Source organism: Pocillopora damicornis, chromosome 1 (assembly GCF_964200805.1).
Source record: "Pocillopora damicornis chromosome 1, jaPocDami1.2, whole genome shotgun sequence".
Lineage (NCBI taxonomy): Eukaryota > Metazoa > Cnidaria > Anthozoa > Scleractinia > Pocilloporidae > Pocillopora > Pocillopora damicornis.
The window spans coordinates 40,244,362-40,261,468 of NC_142670.1; the positions used below are offsets into that span (position 1 = coordinate 40,244,362).

General features: G+C 38.2%; 2 protein-coding genes across 2 annotated transcripts; one reads left to right on the plus strand and one right to left on the minus strand.

Annotated features, from left to right (window-relative positions):
• Positions 1 to 469: 469 nt before the first annotated feature.
• LOC149053854 (uncharacterized) lies at positions 470 to 7,272 on the minus strand. The gene is made up of 5 exons (XM_089183747.1): positions 7,132 to 7,272; positions 6,783 to 6,847; positions 5,964 to 6,168; positions 3,668 to 5,691; positions 470 to 795 (listed from the first exon to the last, which is right to left on the minus strand). Exons 2-5 carry the CDS (start codon positions 6,843 to 6,845, stop codon positions 586 to 588), a joined length of 2,502 nt encoding a protein of 833 aa, XP_089039873.1. The 5' UTR covers positions 6,846 to 6,847; positions 7,132 to 7,272; the 3' UTR covers positions 470 to 585.
• Positions 7,273 to 8,090: 818 nt separating this feature from the next.
• LOC149053855 (gamma-crystallin B-like) lies at positions 8,091 to 10,641 on the plus strand. The gene is made up of 6 exons (XM_089183751.1): positions 8,091 to 8,273; positions 8,437 to 8,487; positions 8,676 to 8,797; positions 8,858 to 9,011; positions 9,521 to 9,574; positions 9,935 to 10,641. The coding sequence occupies exons 1-6, from the start codon at positions 8,220 to 8,222 to the stop codon at positions 10,151 to 10,153; spliced, it is 654 nt and encodes a 217-aa protein (XP_089039877.1). The 5' UTR covers positions 8,091 to 8,219; the 3' UTR covers positions 10,154 to 10,641.
• The last annotated feature ends 6,466 nt before the right edge of the window (positions 10,642 to 17,107 follow it).

Below are 17,107 nucleotides of genomic sequence, written 5' to 3' on the forward strand. Positions count from 1 at the left end.
CTGTCCAAGATGGCGCCCAAACCATGACATCGCACAGCATCTAGAAAGAAGCCACACGAATAGTATGCGTTTTCCTAACGTCGAACGTAAATTGTCTAGTTAGCCAAACGTTATGTAAGGTTTCGTGTTTCGTTGTTTTTTTTTTTTTAACAATTTGGGGGACAAAGCTTGGGGAACAATCATGATTATTAAAACTGTTTACAAAGCTATTAAACCATATCAAAAATTCACTAGAAGCCCCAGTAGATTAATCGTTATAAACAATACAACCTTGCTGAATTTTTATCTGCGATAGTGGAAGACGAAGGAGAAGACGTCTAAGGAGAGAGATCATGATCTCAGATTAGCTCTAATTAACTCATACGCTCTTAATACTTTCAAAACAGGGAATGGGAGAATCAGTCTAGTGCTAAGTAACAAGACAGTGTTGTGATAGTGGCGAGAGAGGAAAGAGAACACAATGATACTGTCATTCAGAAAAAACAAGCGAATTTATTCTTCTTCTCAGGCACTCAGAGATATACAAACATCAATAACAAACTAAATATGCTGAAACTTTTACAATCAAAATACTTGTAGGACATCTCAAAACTCTTTACGAAAGCTTTTAACAGGGTTTCCGAGTCCCATTTCTTCAAGAGACTTGTATCTTTTACCAGGCTCCAAAATAGCATATGCACCCTGGTAGGTTACTTCAGTAAAAGCCCTCCATCGACCGGCGTTTTCCTGTACAATTATAGACGAACCTCCCCTCGGAAGCATCTTCGTTAAGTCGTTGGAGCCCTCACTGAGTTCCTGCAGTGATATTTGTACAGAAGTCTGAATGTTTGATTCAGGGGTAATATTGTAATGAGAAATTAGATCCTAGTCACTCTTAGGGATTGAGGGGTTAAGCCTTCGAGAGAAGTTGTTGGTCACGAGTACGGATAGTCTTTTTTTTTTTTTGACGAGCTTAAGTCTAAGAATCTTGTAAAATCTTATTCTAGGGGGATACAGCCATAAAACCTTAACAGTAAGTGAGGAAGATTCTCGCCCGAGGTCGGGAGGTATATTGAAAGCTCTCTCACAGCACAGCAGAGATATGCAACGGATGTAAGAATTCACTTCAAATTTCCCTCTATCAGCATGCACCTATTAGTGTGACAGTCTTTACTCATGTGATACAATCCTTTTGGTCAGCGCCACGAGTCGAGGTATGAAGCTGGTCAAATGGATCGTAGGCCCGGGAAAAACATCTAAACGAATGCGTTCGATCATGTTCGATCAGATTTGATCCGGACGTCACAAGAATTTCATAGGAAAATGTAGGACGCACCCATTTCAGAAATCCGTAAATATTGCCACAAGGATCATTTTCTAAAGGTTAACAGTTAAACAGTTGATAACGAAAAAAAAAGCATTTAAATTGCCAAGGCCATACCACGTAATTTCCACCGTAGTTTTCACGTTCAAAGAATATCAACTTGACGGATTCCTATGCCATTTTCTTCGGAAAGCTGTGCGAGACAGAACGAAAAGAATTAATACGATCGCTAAGTTTAACTTCCTCTATTCTATGTTTGTCCTTTGTGTCCATTTCCATTTTCATAAGAAAAGCTGTAAATGACACTTGTGCAATAAAAATGGGGGAAAATGTGGGCGAATTCTCCCACTATGACTAGAGAGTTGTTAAAAATCGGTACTCTCTCCATACCGTTGTTCCTGGAATTTAAAAATACTCTTTGGCCAAAGACAAAAATATATCAAGAAATACCTGTGCCCAACTAGAATAGAAAAATGTTCCTCCCGTGTCTTTGTGGTGCAATGGTGACAGCTCTTCAGAAGTTGTCAGAAGCCATGATGTAAATGATGGTGTAATCGACTTTTTCCCGACATAGTCCTCATCAAGAACAAGTAATTTTTTTTTAACCGCTTGAGGAAATCGATATTGGCTTCCAAAACATTAGCTGAGTAATGGCTCATGCATCTCTGTTATGTAATGTCATGTAATGTTATCTAATGATGCTTTAGTAGTATCGTTTCTCTCTACTTCGGGTAATTTACCCTTAGGTAAAAATTAATATCATAATGGTATAAAAATATCAGCATTCATTAAAGGATAGAATTCCTTTGGATGTCTTTGAAGTCCTAGATGTCTTAGATGTCAAGACTCTTGCGGCTGATTTCATATTTAATTTAGGCCAAACTTGATAATATCCTGCCAGTAAAACCACATTATTGAGAGACTTGTTCGGCTCAACCGGAAAAGCGGTCAACATCCTCCAAATATATGTTGCTTCTTGTTTCACGAAGTTAAGTGCCCAATATAACGTTATAATTTTCAGTCTTGCAGTATCAGAGCTGAGATTGATAACATAATATTTTCGTGAGTTTATATTCCATTTGGGTGAGAATTTCGCGCAAACTTTGACTAAAGAGGAGAGATGAGACAGAAAAAAGGGAGAAAATAATGCATGGAAGCGACGAGGTGGCTTAACAAACTCAGTCTTCCTTCTATAGGCTGGCTGGAAAACGTATCAATTTAATTTCTGTCTAATTAGTTTATTTAAATGCCTCTGATCTGGGTGACGCTTTTCTTTGCTAACACGGAATTACACCCCATTGAATAGCACTGTTAATCATGCATGGAACAAAAACGACTCACAGCTGGAAGAATGACATTCTTTTATTAGACCGTGGACAGTTTAGCTTATGTCAAGCATAAAATTGCAACCTTGAATTTAACTTAACTTTAACTTCTTAATAATAATAATAATAAAAGATTTATACCGCGCCAGTATCCTACTGTTCAAAGGCGCCTACAAGAAAAAAAAAACTTGAAAATTAACACTTAAGACAGCTAATATTAATTATAAATAATAATAATAATAATAATAATAATAATAAAAGATTTATACCACGCCAGTATCCTACTGTTCAACGGCGCCTACAAAAAAAACTTAAACATTAACACTTAAGACAGCTAATATTAATTATAAAAGGCTTTTCTAAAGAGTAAAGTTTTTAATCTACGTTTAAAAACAGACACAGACTGAGCATTTCTAATTTCACTTGGCAAAGCATTCCATAATGATGGTGCTGCTACAGAGAAGGATCTTGCGCCATATGTTTTCAAGTTATAGGATGGAGAAACCAGAAGGTGCTTGAATGATGAGCGTAGTTGACGCGATGGGGTGTAAGATGTAAGCAGATCACAAATGTACGACGGTGCCAGGTTGTTAAGTGCCTTGTAGGTTATAAGTAAAATCTTAAAAATAATACGTTGGTTAACGGGAAGCCAATGAAGATTGAAAAGAACAGGCGTAATGTGATCATGCTTTTTTGTAAGTGTGACGAGGCGCGCCGCGGCATTCTGGACGTGTTGTAGCCTTTTTATAGCGTAGGCTGGTAGGCCATACAAAAGGGAATTACAGTAATCCAGCTTCGAAGATACAAACATATGAACCAGCAATTCAGTAGTGGTCGCTGAAAGATATTTCCTGATATAGCTAATATTTCGCAAATGATAAAATGAAGATTTACAAATGTCAGTAATATGATCCTTAAAGCAAAAATGGCTGTCGAACATAGTGCCGATATTCCTCGCCTTTTGCACGGAAGGGATAGTCTCACCAGCAACTGAAATTTCGTGAAGGAGTGGTCTTGGAAGATGTTTAGCGGAAATTACCAATAATTCAGTTTTGTCTTTATTTAATTTAAGACGATTAACCATCATCCAATGACTGATTTCATCCACACAGCTCTCGATGCTAGAAACCGCTAGATCCCTATCACCCAGTACGGTTGGTTGGAAAGACAAGTAAAGCTGTGAGTCGTCAGCATAAAAATGATAGCTCAGGTTAAATTTCTTTACGATATCTGAAAGCGGTGAAGTATAAAGCAAATACAAAATGGGTCCCAAGACAGATCCTTGTGGCACTCCACATTTAAGGTCATGTTTCGTCGAAGTACCACCATCAACGGAGACATATTGCGTGCGATTCGATAAATAAGATTGCAACCATAATAGAGGCTTCCCAGCTATCCCAAACCGTACACGTAAACGAGAGAGGAGGATGGTATGATCGACTGTATCGAAGGCAGCGGAAAGGTCTAACAACAGTAAAATTACGATTCGACGATTATCAATGGCAGAAAGAATATCATTGTGAACACGAATAAGTGCAGTTTCAGCACTGTGATATTTCTTGTACGCCGACTGGAATGTCTCATTTAACTCATAATCGTTAATGTAGGAGATAAGTTGATTAGCTACCAATTTTTCAATTGCTTTGCTAATAAATGAAAGATTCGATACAGGACGATAATTGCAGAATTGAGTATGATCCAAAGAAGATTTCTTAAGGAGCGGGCGTAACATTGCAACCTTGAGTTGCGAAGGCATCTGACCAGATTCCAATGAGATATTTATGATTTTGGAAATGAAAGGCAACAGAACACTAAGTGCATTTCTTGTAACATAACCAGGAAGAGGATCAAGAGCACATGACTTAGCAGCCAGATTCATGATACATGTATGAACTTCATCCGCTGTTACCATTTTGAAAATATCAAAAGAATATGGACAGGCGTTGTCAACAACAGCAACTGTATCTCGATGAGGGAAAGCAGCAGTCGTTATATGACCCCGTATTCTATCTATCTTTGTAGTGAAGTACTTAATAAACTTGTTAGCAAGATCAGTGGGCGATTTGCAGGGGGGATATTGAATATCTGTTTTCCTTTGTAGTAGTTTATCAATTATCTTAAAAAGCTGTTTATAATTTGACTGATTCTCATTGATTAATGATGCGAAATAATTCTTCTTGGAATCCCGAATTAAGTTGTTGACAGCATCACATCCCTCAATAAACAACTTACGATCAGAAGGAAGTTTTGTCATTCGCCAGCGTCGTTCAAGTTTTCTACGGGATCTCTTTAAATTATTTATCTCCTCAGAATACCAAGGTGCAGCGGGACGCAAAGTAACTAACTTTTTTTGCAGTGGAGCATGAGTCTCAAGTATGGTAGTAAGGACTCTGTTATATTGATCAATCAAATAATCCAAGGATGACGATGACGAGGCAAAAAGATCAGGAAGGCTCGAATTCATAACATCAGCACAGAAATTATCAAAATCAATAGATCGAAGCTTTCTGAATGAAATAATCTTCTTGTCGAGCGGCGGCTTATTAAGCGAGAGCTGGAAGTGAACAGCAGCATGATCAGAGATGACAAAAGGAGAACCAATTGTTAAATTCGAAACAATACTATCATCAGATCTTGTAATCACAAGATCTAAGGTGTGTCGATCTTTATGCGTTGAGCCATGTGTATGTTGAGTAAGATTGAAAGAATCCAACAATTGAAGAAATTCAGTTGAGTGTTGGGAAGAACAGGTGTCAACATGTATATTAAAATCACCAACTAATAATATTCCACCAGGATCAGCGATATAGTGCTCCAGGAACGTAGAAAACTCATCAAGGAACAATGAGGGTGTTAAACCATTCAAGGTCGAGGGAGGTGGGCGATAAACAATAATAACTCTGAGTTTTAAACCGACTGTACTTGACAATAACAAATCCATATATTCAAAGGACAAAAACTTCTTGAGCGGCTGCAACTTTAAGTTGAAAGATGATCGAAATAACAAGCCAACTCCTCCTCCACGAGTAGAACCAGGTCTAGGAACATGATGAAATGAATAACCTGAAGGACATAAATCACGAATAATTAATTCATTGTCAGCATCTGATTGAAGCCATGTTTCTGTCAAGCCAAGAAGATCAATATTATTTTCGACGACAAAGTCCTTGATGATAGTAGTCTTGTTGTTAATTGAACGAGCATTTAGCAAGCAAAAATTCACGAAGCGAGCCCTTGGTGTGTAGCTTTTAATCGGTTATCGGTTTAATCTTAAATATAGCTAGATTGCTTCAAACACTTCCACGCTGTCTTCTTCTGAATTGCTTATGGAACACGCATGCTCTTGATAGGGCTAGCAAGGCCAATAATCTCCAGGCTTGCATAATCTTTCCCAGGGGACAAAATGGCGGAAGCTCCTTGGAAGTTGATTTCTGTGAACACCCGCCACGTGCTCTGCTTAGAGCCGACCTTCACGGAGGACGCTCCATTGGGAAGGTTTGCTGGAGCACCAGTTAGGTCCGGGCTGTCCTCGGTAAGATGCTATGGCGAGAAACCAAATGGACCCAAGATCTGATTAGTAATTCTACCTTTTGGAGAATATGCATTTACTGGAACAGAAGTTAAGTAAATCGGGCTTTATACTTTAAAAAACCTTCCTTCAACTCATCATTCTATCAATTTTCTTCACGTGCTTTCTGGATAATTTGTCGATATTTCGAAGTTTATGTTTAAGATCACTCTTGTGAATCAAAGAGTTTCAAATGGTCTGTCCTGTACAGAAAGCTACAGAAAAATATATTAGCAGCAAGTAGAGAACTAGACCTCTAAATAGACTAGTGGGAGGCATTTCGATTTTAAGTAAAAGCTATAAATTTACTGCAAAATACGACGTAGGTGTCTACATAAAACTCTATCATCCTTTCTTAATACTTTCAAAAGGTTTGTCGAGGAAGTAATAAACATTGAGAGAAAATCTTACGTCAAAGTTTTCTGCCTCGGAACGTACATTAAGTACATTTTGCGTCAGTCGTAAAGCTGTCAAAAGTACCTGCCTTAAGTTTTTCTTCCATGCAATCGCAGCTTTTCCAACTCTTTTACATCTAAAGCCTGAGGAAAAACTCTCGCAGTAAATCTGATTTAACTCACTGTCTTACCGCTTCTTTCCCGCCAAATCCTGTCTGCTCAAACAGCCGCACCTTCTCTTGTAAGTCACTCATCTCTAGAAAACAGAACGTAAACAGTCTTTTAATCACAAAGGCAAGTATATTACTGCCGAGTCATACGGGTCTTAGTATTCCACACCGCCAGAGCTTATCTCAATTTCCTTAGAAGGAAGCTTCTATAGGAGTGTTAATACTATGGGGCCCCAGCCGGATGGCAGGATATCCCACCAATTCGTTTACTTTTCAAGACATTTGCTCTACCTTTTAATTCTATAGAAATAACACAATGTGTGCATAAGGGATATAAATGTCAAACACAGATTAGTTGGGAAGACTTTACCTTGAATTTACGCTTCTCAACAGGTCGATGTAACTTCTTTGGCTTCTTGTCAGGTTTGAGGTTGTGAGGGTTGCGCTCTCAATTTATCACGTATGATGACGGTGATGAACGCCTTCCAGATATGGTCATAAATCCAGAGACCTGTCAAAATGTCAAGATTAAAGAGGCTCCACCCAATCACCAGATATTGTTCTGTTCCGAGAAGTGGCACGAAGATAGCTCCATTCCCCGCAGGGGGCGTGTTCAGTAAATTCCTGTTTACATTCCCAATTATTATTGCAAAATTACAGACTAGGAAGCCCTAGGTCAGGCAATATTGGCCAAGATCATCAAAACAAACTTCTTGAGTCTTTGTTAAGCGGCATCATTAGAGGAATTAGCTTAAGCGTCCATGAATTCGTCCATTCAATTTTAAATGTTCCGGTAATTCATAAATATGCTTAGACACGTATTTCTTGTGCGTTAATCATTGAAAAAAAAGTATTGAATTAAAAACGTAACCAAGTTATTAACGATGCTGAAATACTTATTCAGAAGTTTGTTTTTTTTCTCAGTTTGCCCATTTAGAGTTTTACTTGCTTGCGATACTTGACAAATGTAACACTGACACTATCCTCTTACATAACAAATAGTAAAAATAGCTCAAACAACTAATCACAGCAGAGCATCATGCTTTATAAGATCACGCATGACCAGTCGACCTCATCGCCTGAAGTAGACTAGCAGTATGCAGTCGAAACATCGTGATCTACATCACACGTAACTACATCGTGAGAAAAACGAAAAAGTTAGCTTTTAAAAGAATTTATATTCAAAATACATTTACCAAGGAAAAAAAGCGTCGTCAGCGTAAAGAGGCTTCCTTAATTCCTTGATATAATCATTAGTAAAAGAAAAGCTCTCTGAATAAGTGACCTTTCATGGGTATCCTTAGCATCCAATGGCTTTTTTTTGTGGAGGATGATCTCAGTTGTTTATTGGATAGTTCGTATTACAGGTTAAACCGGTTATAATTTAGGCAAGTTTCCGCGATTGAAGTTTTGGTTGATCCAGTATAAGTTTCTCGTTGTCCTAGATGACAGATCACAATGCCTTTAAAATTTATAAGAAATCTTCTACGTCGCTCTTTGGGATCAATTATGGTAAGTGTCTAATTTGTTATGTAGCCCAATCGAATTAGTATAACGCGCATATGTATCTAGGTTTCCCTTGTAAACAAAATGTACGTGGGCCATTTAAGGCAATTACTTTTCGTCATACATCAAGGTTCATATATTCCTGTTTCCCTTTTAATTTACATTGCAGGGAACAAAACTACAGTTGTTCGATAATCCCAGTTTTGGAGGACACACGGAGGTATAACAGTAGATAAATAGTTTCATAGAAAGCTTAAAGAACATATCATCTACATACCTAATGTATCCATCCGACGCCAGGGTTGGCTTATGCCTGTAACAAATGATAAACCATAAAAACATTGTGCGCATGATTTATCAAAGCCAGAAATGTTTCTCTATTGAAAAATATCGATTTTTTTTGGACAGAATTTCAGCGCAAGCTGTGATGACCTAACACCCTACTTTCCAAATGGTGTTGCGTCAATCATAGTAGAGCAAGACTCAGGACCTTGGCAAGCTTTCATGACAGGACGGAAAATTCGTGCACTGTAAGTACCTCCCTTTGTCCCATACAAAGCCTTAGAAAACTTTTCTAAGGGTTTGTATAGGGACAACGGGAGGTACTTACAGTGCACGCATTTTCCGTCCTGTCATGCTGGAGTCCACTATCAGGGAAACTCAAAATATTTGTACCCTGGTAACTATGGGGACCTCAACGAGCTAGGGCTCGAAAAACCCGTAAAAAGTTTTCGTACAGCTCCAGTAAGTTTGTCTCTGATAACATATTTGATCAGAACAGTTAGCCATAGCTTCCACGACAACCTCACGTTCGTGTATCGCTCGCCTCCGCTTGCCTGGAAAACGCAAAGTTAACAATTATTTAAGTGAAAATGCGATCCTCCCAGGTGGTGCTGCAATTCATGAAAGTGCTAAAAATTCAGGCACAAGCGAGATTTGAACTCTTGCCTCCAATAGATATGAACTATCAAAAATGGCATTCCTGTTCCGGTGCAGATCAATGCAATCACGACATAAGGCAGCTTTTTCTGATTGTAGAACTGGGCAAACTGATCCTAAAAAACCCAATGGAACTCATGTTCATTGTCTTCGAAGTGCGTTTTTGCTTTTTAGATCGAAAGATGAGGATTGCTAAATCTTTTGAACTGTTATATTTTCACCTTAGAGAAACTTGTCTGTATGCTATAGGAATCTCAGCCGTTCTCTTCACCTTCCGGTTTTTGTCGGTGATTATTTGTTTTATTGTATTGCAGAAGAAGCTCGCTTTGAAACTGTTTGAAAAACAAAATTATGGAGGAACTAAAAAGGTAAAAAAATGCACTGTTACTAAACTTTAACAACAATATGTCCCGAGATTCGTTCCTTGATAAGAGATCAGTCAAATCTATTTTTCTGTTTTAGTAGATTGTGAGGCAAATTCTAACATGAAGTTTTCCGGAAGAGTTATGCGAAGCCTTTTGGTAAGGATGTACGCCGTGCGTGATTAATGTTTCCGGCAATTCTCGGCGTACATATCTAATTTTGGTTGGCTCGAATGTCTGGCATTCTTAAGCTATGGAAAAGACAGAAATTAAGATACGTTGACAGATTCGTTTAGGCATTTTGGTTTGTGAAAAATGCGAGTCTGTCGCAAACATGATCTGTAAATCAAGTCATGATTTTCACAGGTGTTCTGGGCCAGCTGTGATGACCTGAGCAGTCACTTTCCGGAAGGAACCTCGTCAATTGTGGTGAATAAACATTCAGAACGTTGGCAGGTTTTCACCGAGGTCCAATTTAAAGGAGCCACAGCGACTTTGGAACCCGGAGGAAAATACAAAGACACAGAAGAAATGCACCTTGAATGTCCCGTCAAGAGTTTTCGAAAGGCTCCTTCTGGCACTTAATTTCTTTGCCTTTAAATAGAAGACAAAGGTATCATAATAAGGTGATAATATTGAATGCGGGAAGTAAAAGCGCCATCTGGGAACAAACTGTAAAGCGTTTATCTACCCGATTCATGCATGTAATTCACTAATCAGCGATGAAAAGAGAAGTTAGTGCAATTCTGAGTTTCTGAATGAACTGTTGTGCCACATCACCGGAGAAGTGCAACACTCGTTGAATATCAGCTAAATCAAAATGAATAAAGGTGCTGAAATCAATCGCTGTGGCGCGTTATGAACTTAATGCTAACAAATCAAAACCCGCAACATCGGGGCGCAATGTCTTGATCAAATGACGGTCTAATGAAAATACTTTAGTGCTTTGGCGATATAACAATGCCATGCAAGGCTTGAAAAACACTGTGGAAACAGTTGTTCTTTCTTCCACCTGATTATTCGTCAGCTAATTTGTAATGAAGATTGTTTGGTGTTCTGGCGACGTAGCAAATGGAAGTATTTTTTTACAAAAAGCATCGTGTGTGATCAGTTGGTCCTTTCGATCATTATTTTTCTCTTACTCATTTGAAAGAGCATTGTTAGAAATTTAGACTTAAACTTATCGATGAAGTAAAGTCATAAAGATATCAGAACAATATATGTTTTGAATAATTTTCAGCCTTGAATGTTTGCCAAACGTGCACTGATTCAAATCAAACGATTAAAAATCCTATTCATCTTTTACTAAGTAGAAAGCTTGAAATAGTGAAGTGATCTCATGCAGTTTCTTCCAGTCGAAAGATGAAATTTAGGAAAATACAAATTGGAAGTTTCAGGAAACTGATCACCAACTAAACATGACGATCGAAATTAGTTGCAAGGAATGGTGACTGAGTGAATTTTTAATGAGTCGTTCATTTGAAACAGGAAAAGAGACATTCAGTGAGTTAGATACATACATTGCACTGTAATCAGGATTTTGTTTATAACAAAACATTGATGTAATAATAGCGAAAATTAAATGCACTTCATTTCTAAGTTGCCATCTTTCTTAACTAAAGTGAAGTCGTTTCGCAGAAATCTTAGTCACGTGTACGAACTAATACCCCGGAATGATTATCAGCGCCATTGTTAATCAATTAACAAAGGAACAACTCTAAATGAAAAGCACGAATGTTCGCACGTATTTCGATATTTCTTTCAGAAGAGGGCCAGGTTATAGTGTTTGTCAGCAAGATCAGACGAATTGCATTGATCTGAATAGGCGCCTCAATCGTTCTCAATAAAGGGGTGCGTGCCGCCGAGGAGGTGAGATATCGCAGTGGTGAGGGAAACATTGTGTTGCTAAAAATGTGATGACTCAAAAAATTTTAAAAAAGCTACTTAAATCTTCAAGCCTGTCTATTTAAATGTGCGCTAAACTTTTCCATCCTTTTTCCTCTTTGTCTCTCGTTGCCTCCTCAGAGTTTGATTTCTTGATAATTTCGTAGCATTTTGTTCCAACTGAATAGAGTTATCCTTAAACTACTGATCAAATGTGATATCTTTTTCCTTCGTAAACCAAATTATGTTCATTCAAGATGATTTTTGTGTTTAATCTAGTGTTGATTGCTACAATTAGCGGAAAGTAAAGTTTGCATGTGACGCGCTTGTATGGCAGTTACAAGCTACGAACCCTCTGGAGGGTGAAAACGGATGAACCGTTCACAGTCAATAAAACAAATCAAAGTGCTCTGTGAGCAAACTCGTGAATTGACACATGATTTTTTAGATTATGTTTAATGTTATCTGGTTTAGGGAATTTTGTGGTTGATTGTCATATCTAGAGTACGAGCAGTAGTTCAGTGTTCGCTAATGTAGCAAAGAAACAAAGTAACGTTGGGATAAGAAGGCATTACAATTGAAATGATCATGCTATTATATTTGACAAGGTGGATGATGTCATGTGTTTTAAACGTCTATCATTTTTGTTTCTGGTTCAAAAGAAAAGGTTGGAAGTAAATGTGGGTGAAAAGTGAAATTTACTGTCTTTCGTTGTAAATATTAGAAAATCAAGGCAATACTGTCTTAATGAAAACATTAACGATTCCCTCTTTATCAAATGAGACAAACGGGAACGAGTTTTGAGTGATATAACTAAGCCAAGCCTGCCACCGTCATTTTGGATCTCCGCCTGGGTAGATTTAGGTCACGTGCTAGACAACGTATGATCAATAACAAGATAGAATTTCATTTCAGGCCTATTTATCAATTTTGTGGTGTGTAACTTTCGCATTTTAGTACGTTGTTTGTTTGTTGAATCTTCAAATTGTCTTGAAACTTAAAAGAAAATTGTTCTTTAAAAATTCACTGAAAATCGGTAGCTAAAATTGTTTGTTTAGGTGTTATCTGATTTTCGTGTTAACTTGTTATTTCGTCAGTCGCCGGCATCTTTCGTTGCTTCTCACAGGAAAAACACACGCGACGAAACGTAATGATCAATTTTGTCCTCAATCTCACGCTATAACAGAAAAAGCTTTTGAACATCTGTAAACTCCGAGCGCTTCGCAGTAAGTGATATTTTCAATGAATCTTCGGATTGTTTTCAAGTTCAAGGATTGTAAATTACAATTTTATGAAAAACGAAGGTTGTTCTGTTATTTCAGTGTGAATCCTTGCATGCCTGCCAGTCGCTGGCGCCGCTTGTTGAGACTAAAACGAAAAAAAAAACTCTTTTAAGATTATCATTGGCTTCTTTTTCACCCCACCACTATTCTTAGCAACAAAGGTCGCCATTTCGTCTGTTTATTGCTCGCCAAAAACTATAAAATGCACTCAAAAGCCTAAAATCTAAAAAAAGTTTACAGGAATCGACCAATCGAGCGAATGCCATTCCCCACATCGTATCTATAACTCGCTCTTGCGCATGCGCGCAATTCACGAGTTAAAAAGGAACCGTATCTATCGCTAAAAACACGATTTAAGTGTTTGCAATGAAGGGGAATATATAAGTTTGATAAGTTTTGCCCAGCCAATTGGCATCAGGTCACGGCGCCCACATCAAATCAACGAAATTAAGTCATTTAGGAGAAAGTTTGCAGTCATGTGTAAAAACCACTGACTACCAAAAATTAGCGCCTATTTAAGTGGATCGTCATAGTAACAACTCTACACAAGTAAAAGCGAAAATATCTGCACGTATTCTATTTCTACAAGAGTGTAGAGGGTCACCGAGCTTAATTTAAGTCGTGGTCGGCAAGATCAGTCATATTACATCCATTTGAAAAGAAGTCTCGATCGATTTCAATAAAGCGGTGCTTGCAAAAGACATGGTGAGGTAAAAATTTAGGAAAAATGCATTAAAAACTATCGAAAAGCTAATACTAGATTACACAATAGAACTGAAATACTCATTGATGTTCGCTCGCTTGCTTGCGTTTAACTACTATCCAGCAAATTATCACATATCCGGGGTAGTCAAAACAAACTACTTTACCATCTCGTTTTGTTTATTTAAAAAGGCGGGAAGTTAGTATCTGTGCATCCGCTGTTCTTTTACGAAAATTGCTTTGTTTTTAATAGCAAGTTTCGTGTATTACCGAGGTAGATATTCAAAATGCAAAATTGCGCGCGCGAGTGATACCCGGCCTGTTTTATCAAAGAAACGCTGATTCAAAAATCTTCCAAATCGTAGTTTCAAGTCTGTCATTGCAATCGGTGCTTAACTTGTCCATCCCATTCTCCTTTGTTTTTTTGTCTTCTTGCATCTCTAACAATGCTTGTTTACCTTGTTAAAACTATTGTCTTTGAAATATATAAATCTGTTGGTTTTGACCAGATATAGGCACAGGAAATAAAGTTTCAGGGTGACGCAGCATGCCTGGTGCCTGATGATTACCTTAATGTCAATGCTATGGGACTCAAAAGTAGTGAAGAGCTTTATGAGGGCTCCCGTAGGATAGTCCTTCTAAATTGTGTATTTATCTTCCTCACGGTGCTAGTTCGTTCGTGGTTTAACTTTTGCGCTCGCGGTGTTAAAGAAAATTTGCCAAGAACTTTTTCCTGTAAAACCTGTGGGGGGAATGTTTTTTTTTTAAACGACAAATTTTTCTTGGCAAGCAAATTTTGTGCCTCACAAACTATTCCGCGTTCAGAAATGTTTATGTCACCCTTTTCTTTCCATTCACACTGCACGGGGAAACTTTTCAAGGAAATCTTTCTTGTTTAAACGTGCCTTATGGTTTATAATGCATGAGCAAGGTAAAAGAAAGACGTTTAGTTTCTCCTAACATATCAACGGCAAACAGCATGCTATTTTTACATTAAAAATCTTTCCTCTGTCTTTGATAACGTTGTACTTCGGGGGGGCTTATGTAAGCATGGTTGATGTTAAGATGCCAGTGTTAATGTAAAGAAATTTTTTCAATGAACACAAATCAGTTAAATAAGAACAGCAAAACTGTGCTATGATACTGAGTCGTAGCTCTTCAGTTGTAAACCTCACGTTCCTTTTGGTAATCATGATGTAAAATACATGTTATTTTTAAATTTGAATTCTTTTGATGCTTTTTTTTTCTTTTACTACTAATTTGTTTTTGTCTGTTTGAATTACAGCATAGACATTCTTTGAAGGTTTATGAAAGGCCTGAGTTCGGGGAAATTGAAAAGCTAATAAAAATTGCTGTCTTTATTGTCTCCTCTTCATGAGGAATGAATTCTATCTGTTCGCTAATGATAAAAAATTGAAGCATATCGTTCTCCGATGAAGTTTTGCAAAGAAGAGCCCATTTCAAACTGATAAACGAACTGAAACACAGTCTGTAGACCCCTCTGTTTATCTGTTAGGACTAGGGGGCACATTCTTCTGGATATTTCAATCCTCTCACGGTTTGCACGAAAAGACTTCAATAGTTTGCCAACAATACTGATGATCTTTTAGTATCATTTCCACAGGTGTTCTCGGAAAGTTGTGAGGACTTGACCAGCAACCTTCCAGTGGGTGCCTCGTCCTTCGTGGTTTGTCCGCATTCTGAACGTTGGCAAGTTTTCACCGAAGTAAAATACGGTGGAGTTACAACTACGTTAGAACCTGAAAAATTCTTTAGGAAAAACGAGCGCTGCAGCTCCAAGATCCCATCAAGAGCATTCGCAAGCTCCTTTCCAATTAGACGTAAATATTTGTTTCATTCAATAAAGGATTTTGGTGTCTTCGCAACTGAGGAAACAGTGTCGAACACAATAGAAAATAATCCAGTTTTGTGAGAGCAAACATGTACAGCTATATACATTTGTACATCTGATGACCCTTCTGTAAATTTGCAATGAAAGTAACTCGGTGCTCTGGCGATGTAAAAAAGTCACCTATTCGGTAATTTTGAAAAACGGAAAAACATTCCTTTCCGATATCGTAAAAAAAGGTTGTGGCTTATAAACACAGAGAATACAGTGACTACATCGTGAGACAAAAATTAATACTTCTTCTTTGTAAAGACTGTAATTGATTGATAACCCCTCAACTGGTCTGTGATTAAAACAGTTCAGTTGTGAGGGTTTGTCATTTAGACGAGGCTTGAAATCAATACTGAGAGCGTTACCTCTCTGAGTTTATAAGAAGCTAGCTTTGGAAGATTCACAGGCTTTTGTTTTGACCCTTTGACCTCTTAGAGTGACTAGAATCTAATTTCTCCTTACAATATCTCCCCTGAATCAAACATTAAGGTCATGAGAATAAAGGAAATGATCACCAACTAAAAGTGTTCTCAAATTGTTAAACAAATTCTTCTTGTCAGCACCTTAAGAAATAAGTAGGGAACAGTATGGAGAATATACATACTGATGTTAGGGTGTAAAGGGCTAAATTAGGCAAATTATGTACGTATACTTCACGCCAGGTATGACAAGATTGAAACCATCCTATTAACCATTCTACGGAACGGCAAAGACATGCCATCCATCTAAATTCGTAACTCCTATCACCGCTTCCCGAAGTATACCCTCAGTGGACTAACTGTCTGTTGGCATAATCTTTGATTTAGACTCTGGAAACTTGGATCAATTTCAGTTACATGATGTTTAACTTGATGGTCGTAGGTCAAGTTACGTTTTCCATCATTTGCACGGGAAATAGGAGAAACTCTTTAACCGGGGTTACAATGAGATCGTAACCTGGCGAAAGAATGTATTTCTTGTGCCGTATGGGAAAATATAGAGGGACTTCATCGATTAGGTAACACGTTGCAGATTAATTAATAGAATAACAGCTTGGAAAATAGGCGCGCACCCCTGAAAGCCGCTCTTGTACTAATGGCTGTGAGCCTCCAAAAGCCAAGCCCGAAGTCTTAGACAAAATACCACCAAGATACGTTGTCTAAGTACCTATAATGCTCTGGAAAGAGGGCAGAATTGATAATCTGTTACAGGGGGAATTATTCAAGATAGTATTAGAAAAATCAAGTGATCGAACCCCCCTGATAGATCTAAGGTTTTTGCTAAGCTCGTGCATGAAGGCCCGATCAACTCAACGTTGCGTTTCCTGAGTGAATTGTCTAGCGGTGGTGTGATGGCGCTAAAAGACGAGGCATATGACGTAGATTAAATAGAAACATCTCAATCCACAACTAGCAAAACTAGCCACTCAACTCTTTGGGCCTATCGATGACAACTGAGATTCCATAATCCGTGTACTCATAGATCAACGGCGATATGGTCAGTAAGTTGCTCGGCGAACAAAGGGATCTGGCGGTCCTTCTGGGGTTGCATTGATGCAAATGGTTAAGAAGAATGCTCGTCTGCAAGTAGCTGAACAGTCATCCTTGAGGCTGTGCGAGGCAACAGCCACCATGACCAAGACTCTATATACACAGTACATCGATCCCATGACCATAAAGCCTCTAATAGCGAGCCGTGGATAAAGGCAAAGGTGCAGTGACACCAATGGGAGTCAGGGAGGTCATGAGGCGAATTATCGGAAAGTGTGAAATGAACAGGATGAATGTTGCT

Coding starts and splice junctions, on each gene's coding strand:
- LOC149053854 (XM_089183747.1), bottom strand. CDS start 6,845: ATGAGTGACTTACAAGAGAAGGTGCGGCTGTTTGAGCAGACAGGATTT. Junction 6,169..6,782: donor GATTTGGCGGGAAAGAAGCG/GTAAGACAGTGA, acceptor TTCTCGCCATAG/CATCTTACCGAGGACAGCCC. Junction 5,692..5,963: donor TAGCCCTATCAAGAGCATGC/GTGTTCCATAAG, acceptor TATGTCCTTCAG/GTTATTCATTTCATCATGTT.
- LOC149053855 (XM_089183751.1), top strand. CDS start 8,220: ATGCCTTTAAAATTTATAAGAAATCTTCTACGTCGCTCTTTGGGATCA. Junction 8,798..8,857: donor GGACGGAAAATTCGTGCACT/GTAAGTACCTCC, acceptor GGGTTTGTATAG/GGACAACGGGAGGTACTTAC. Junction 9,012..9,520: donor AAAGTTTTCGTACAGCTCCA/GTAAGTTTGTCT, acceptor ATTGTATTGCAG/AAGAAGCTCGCTTTGAAACT.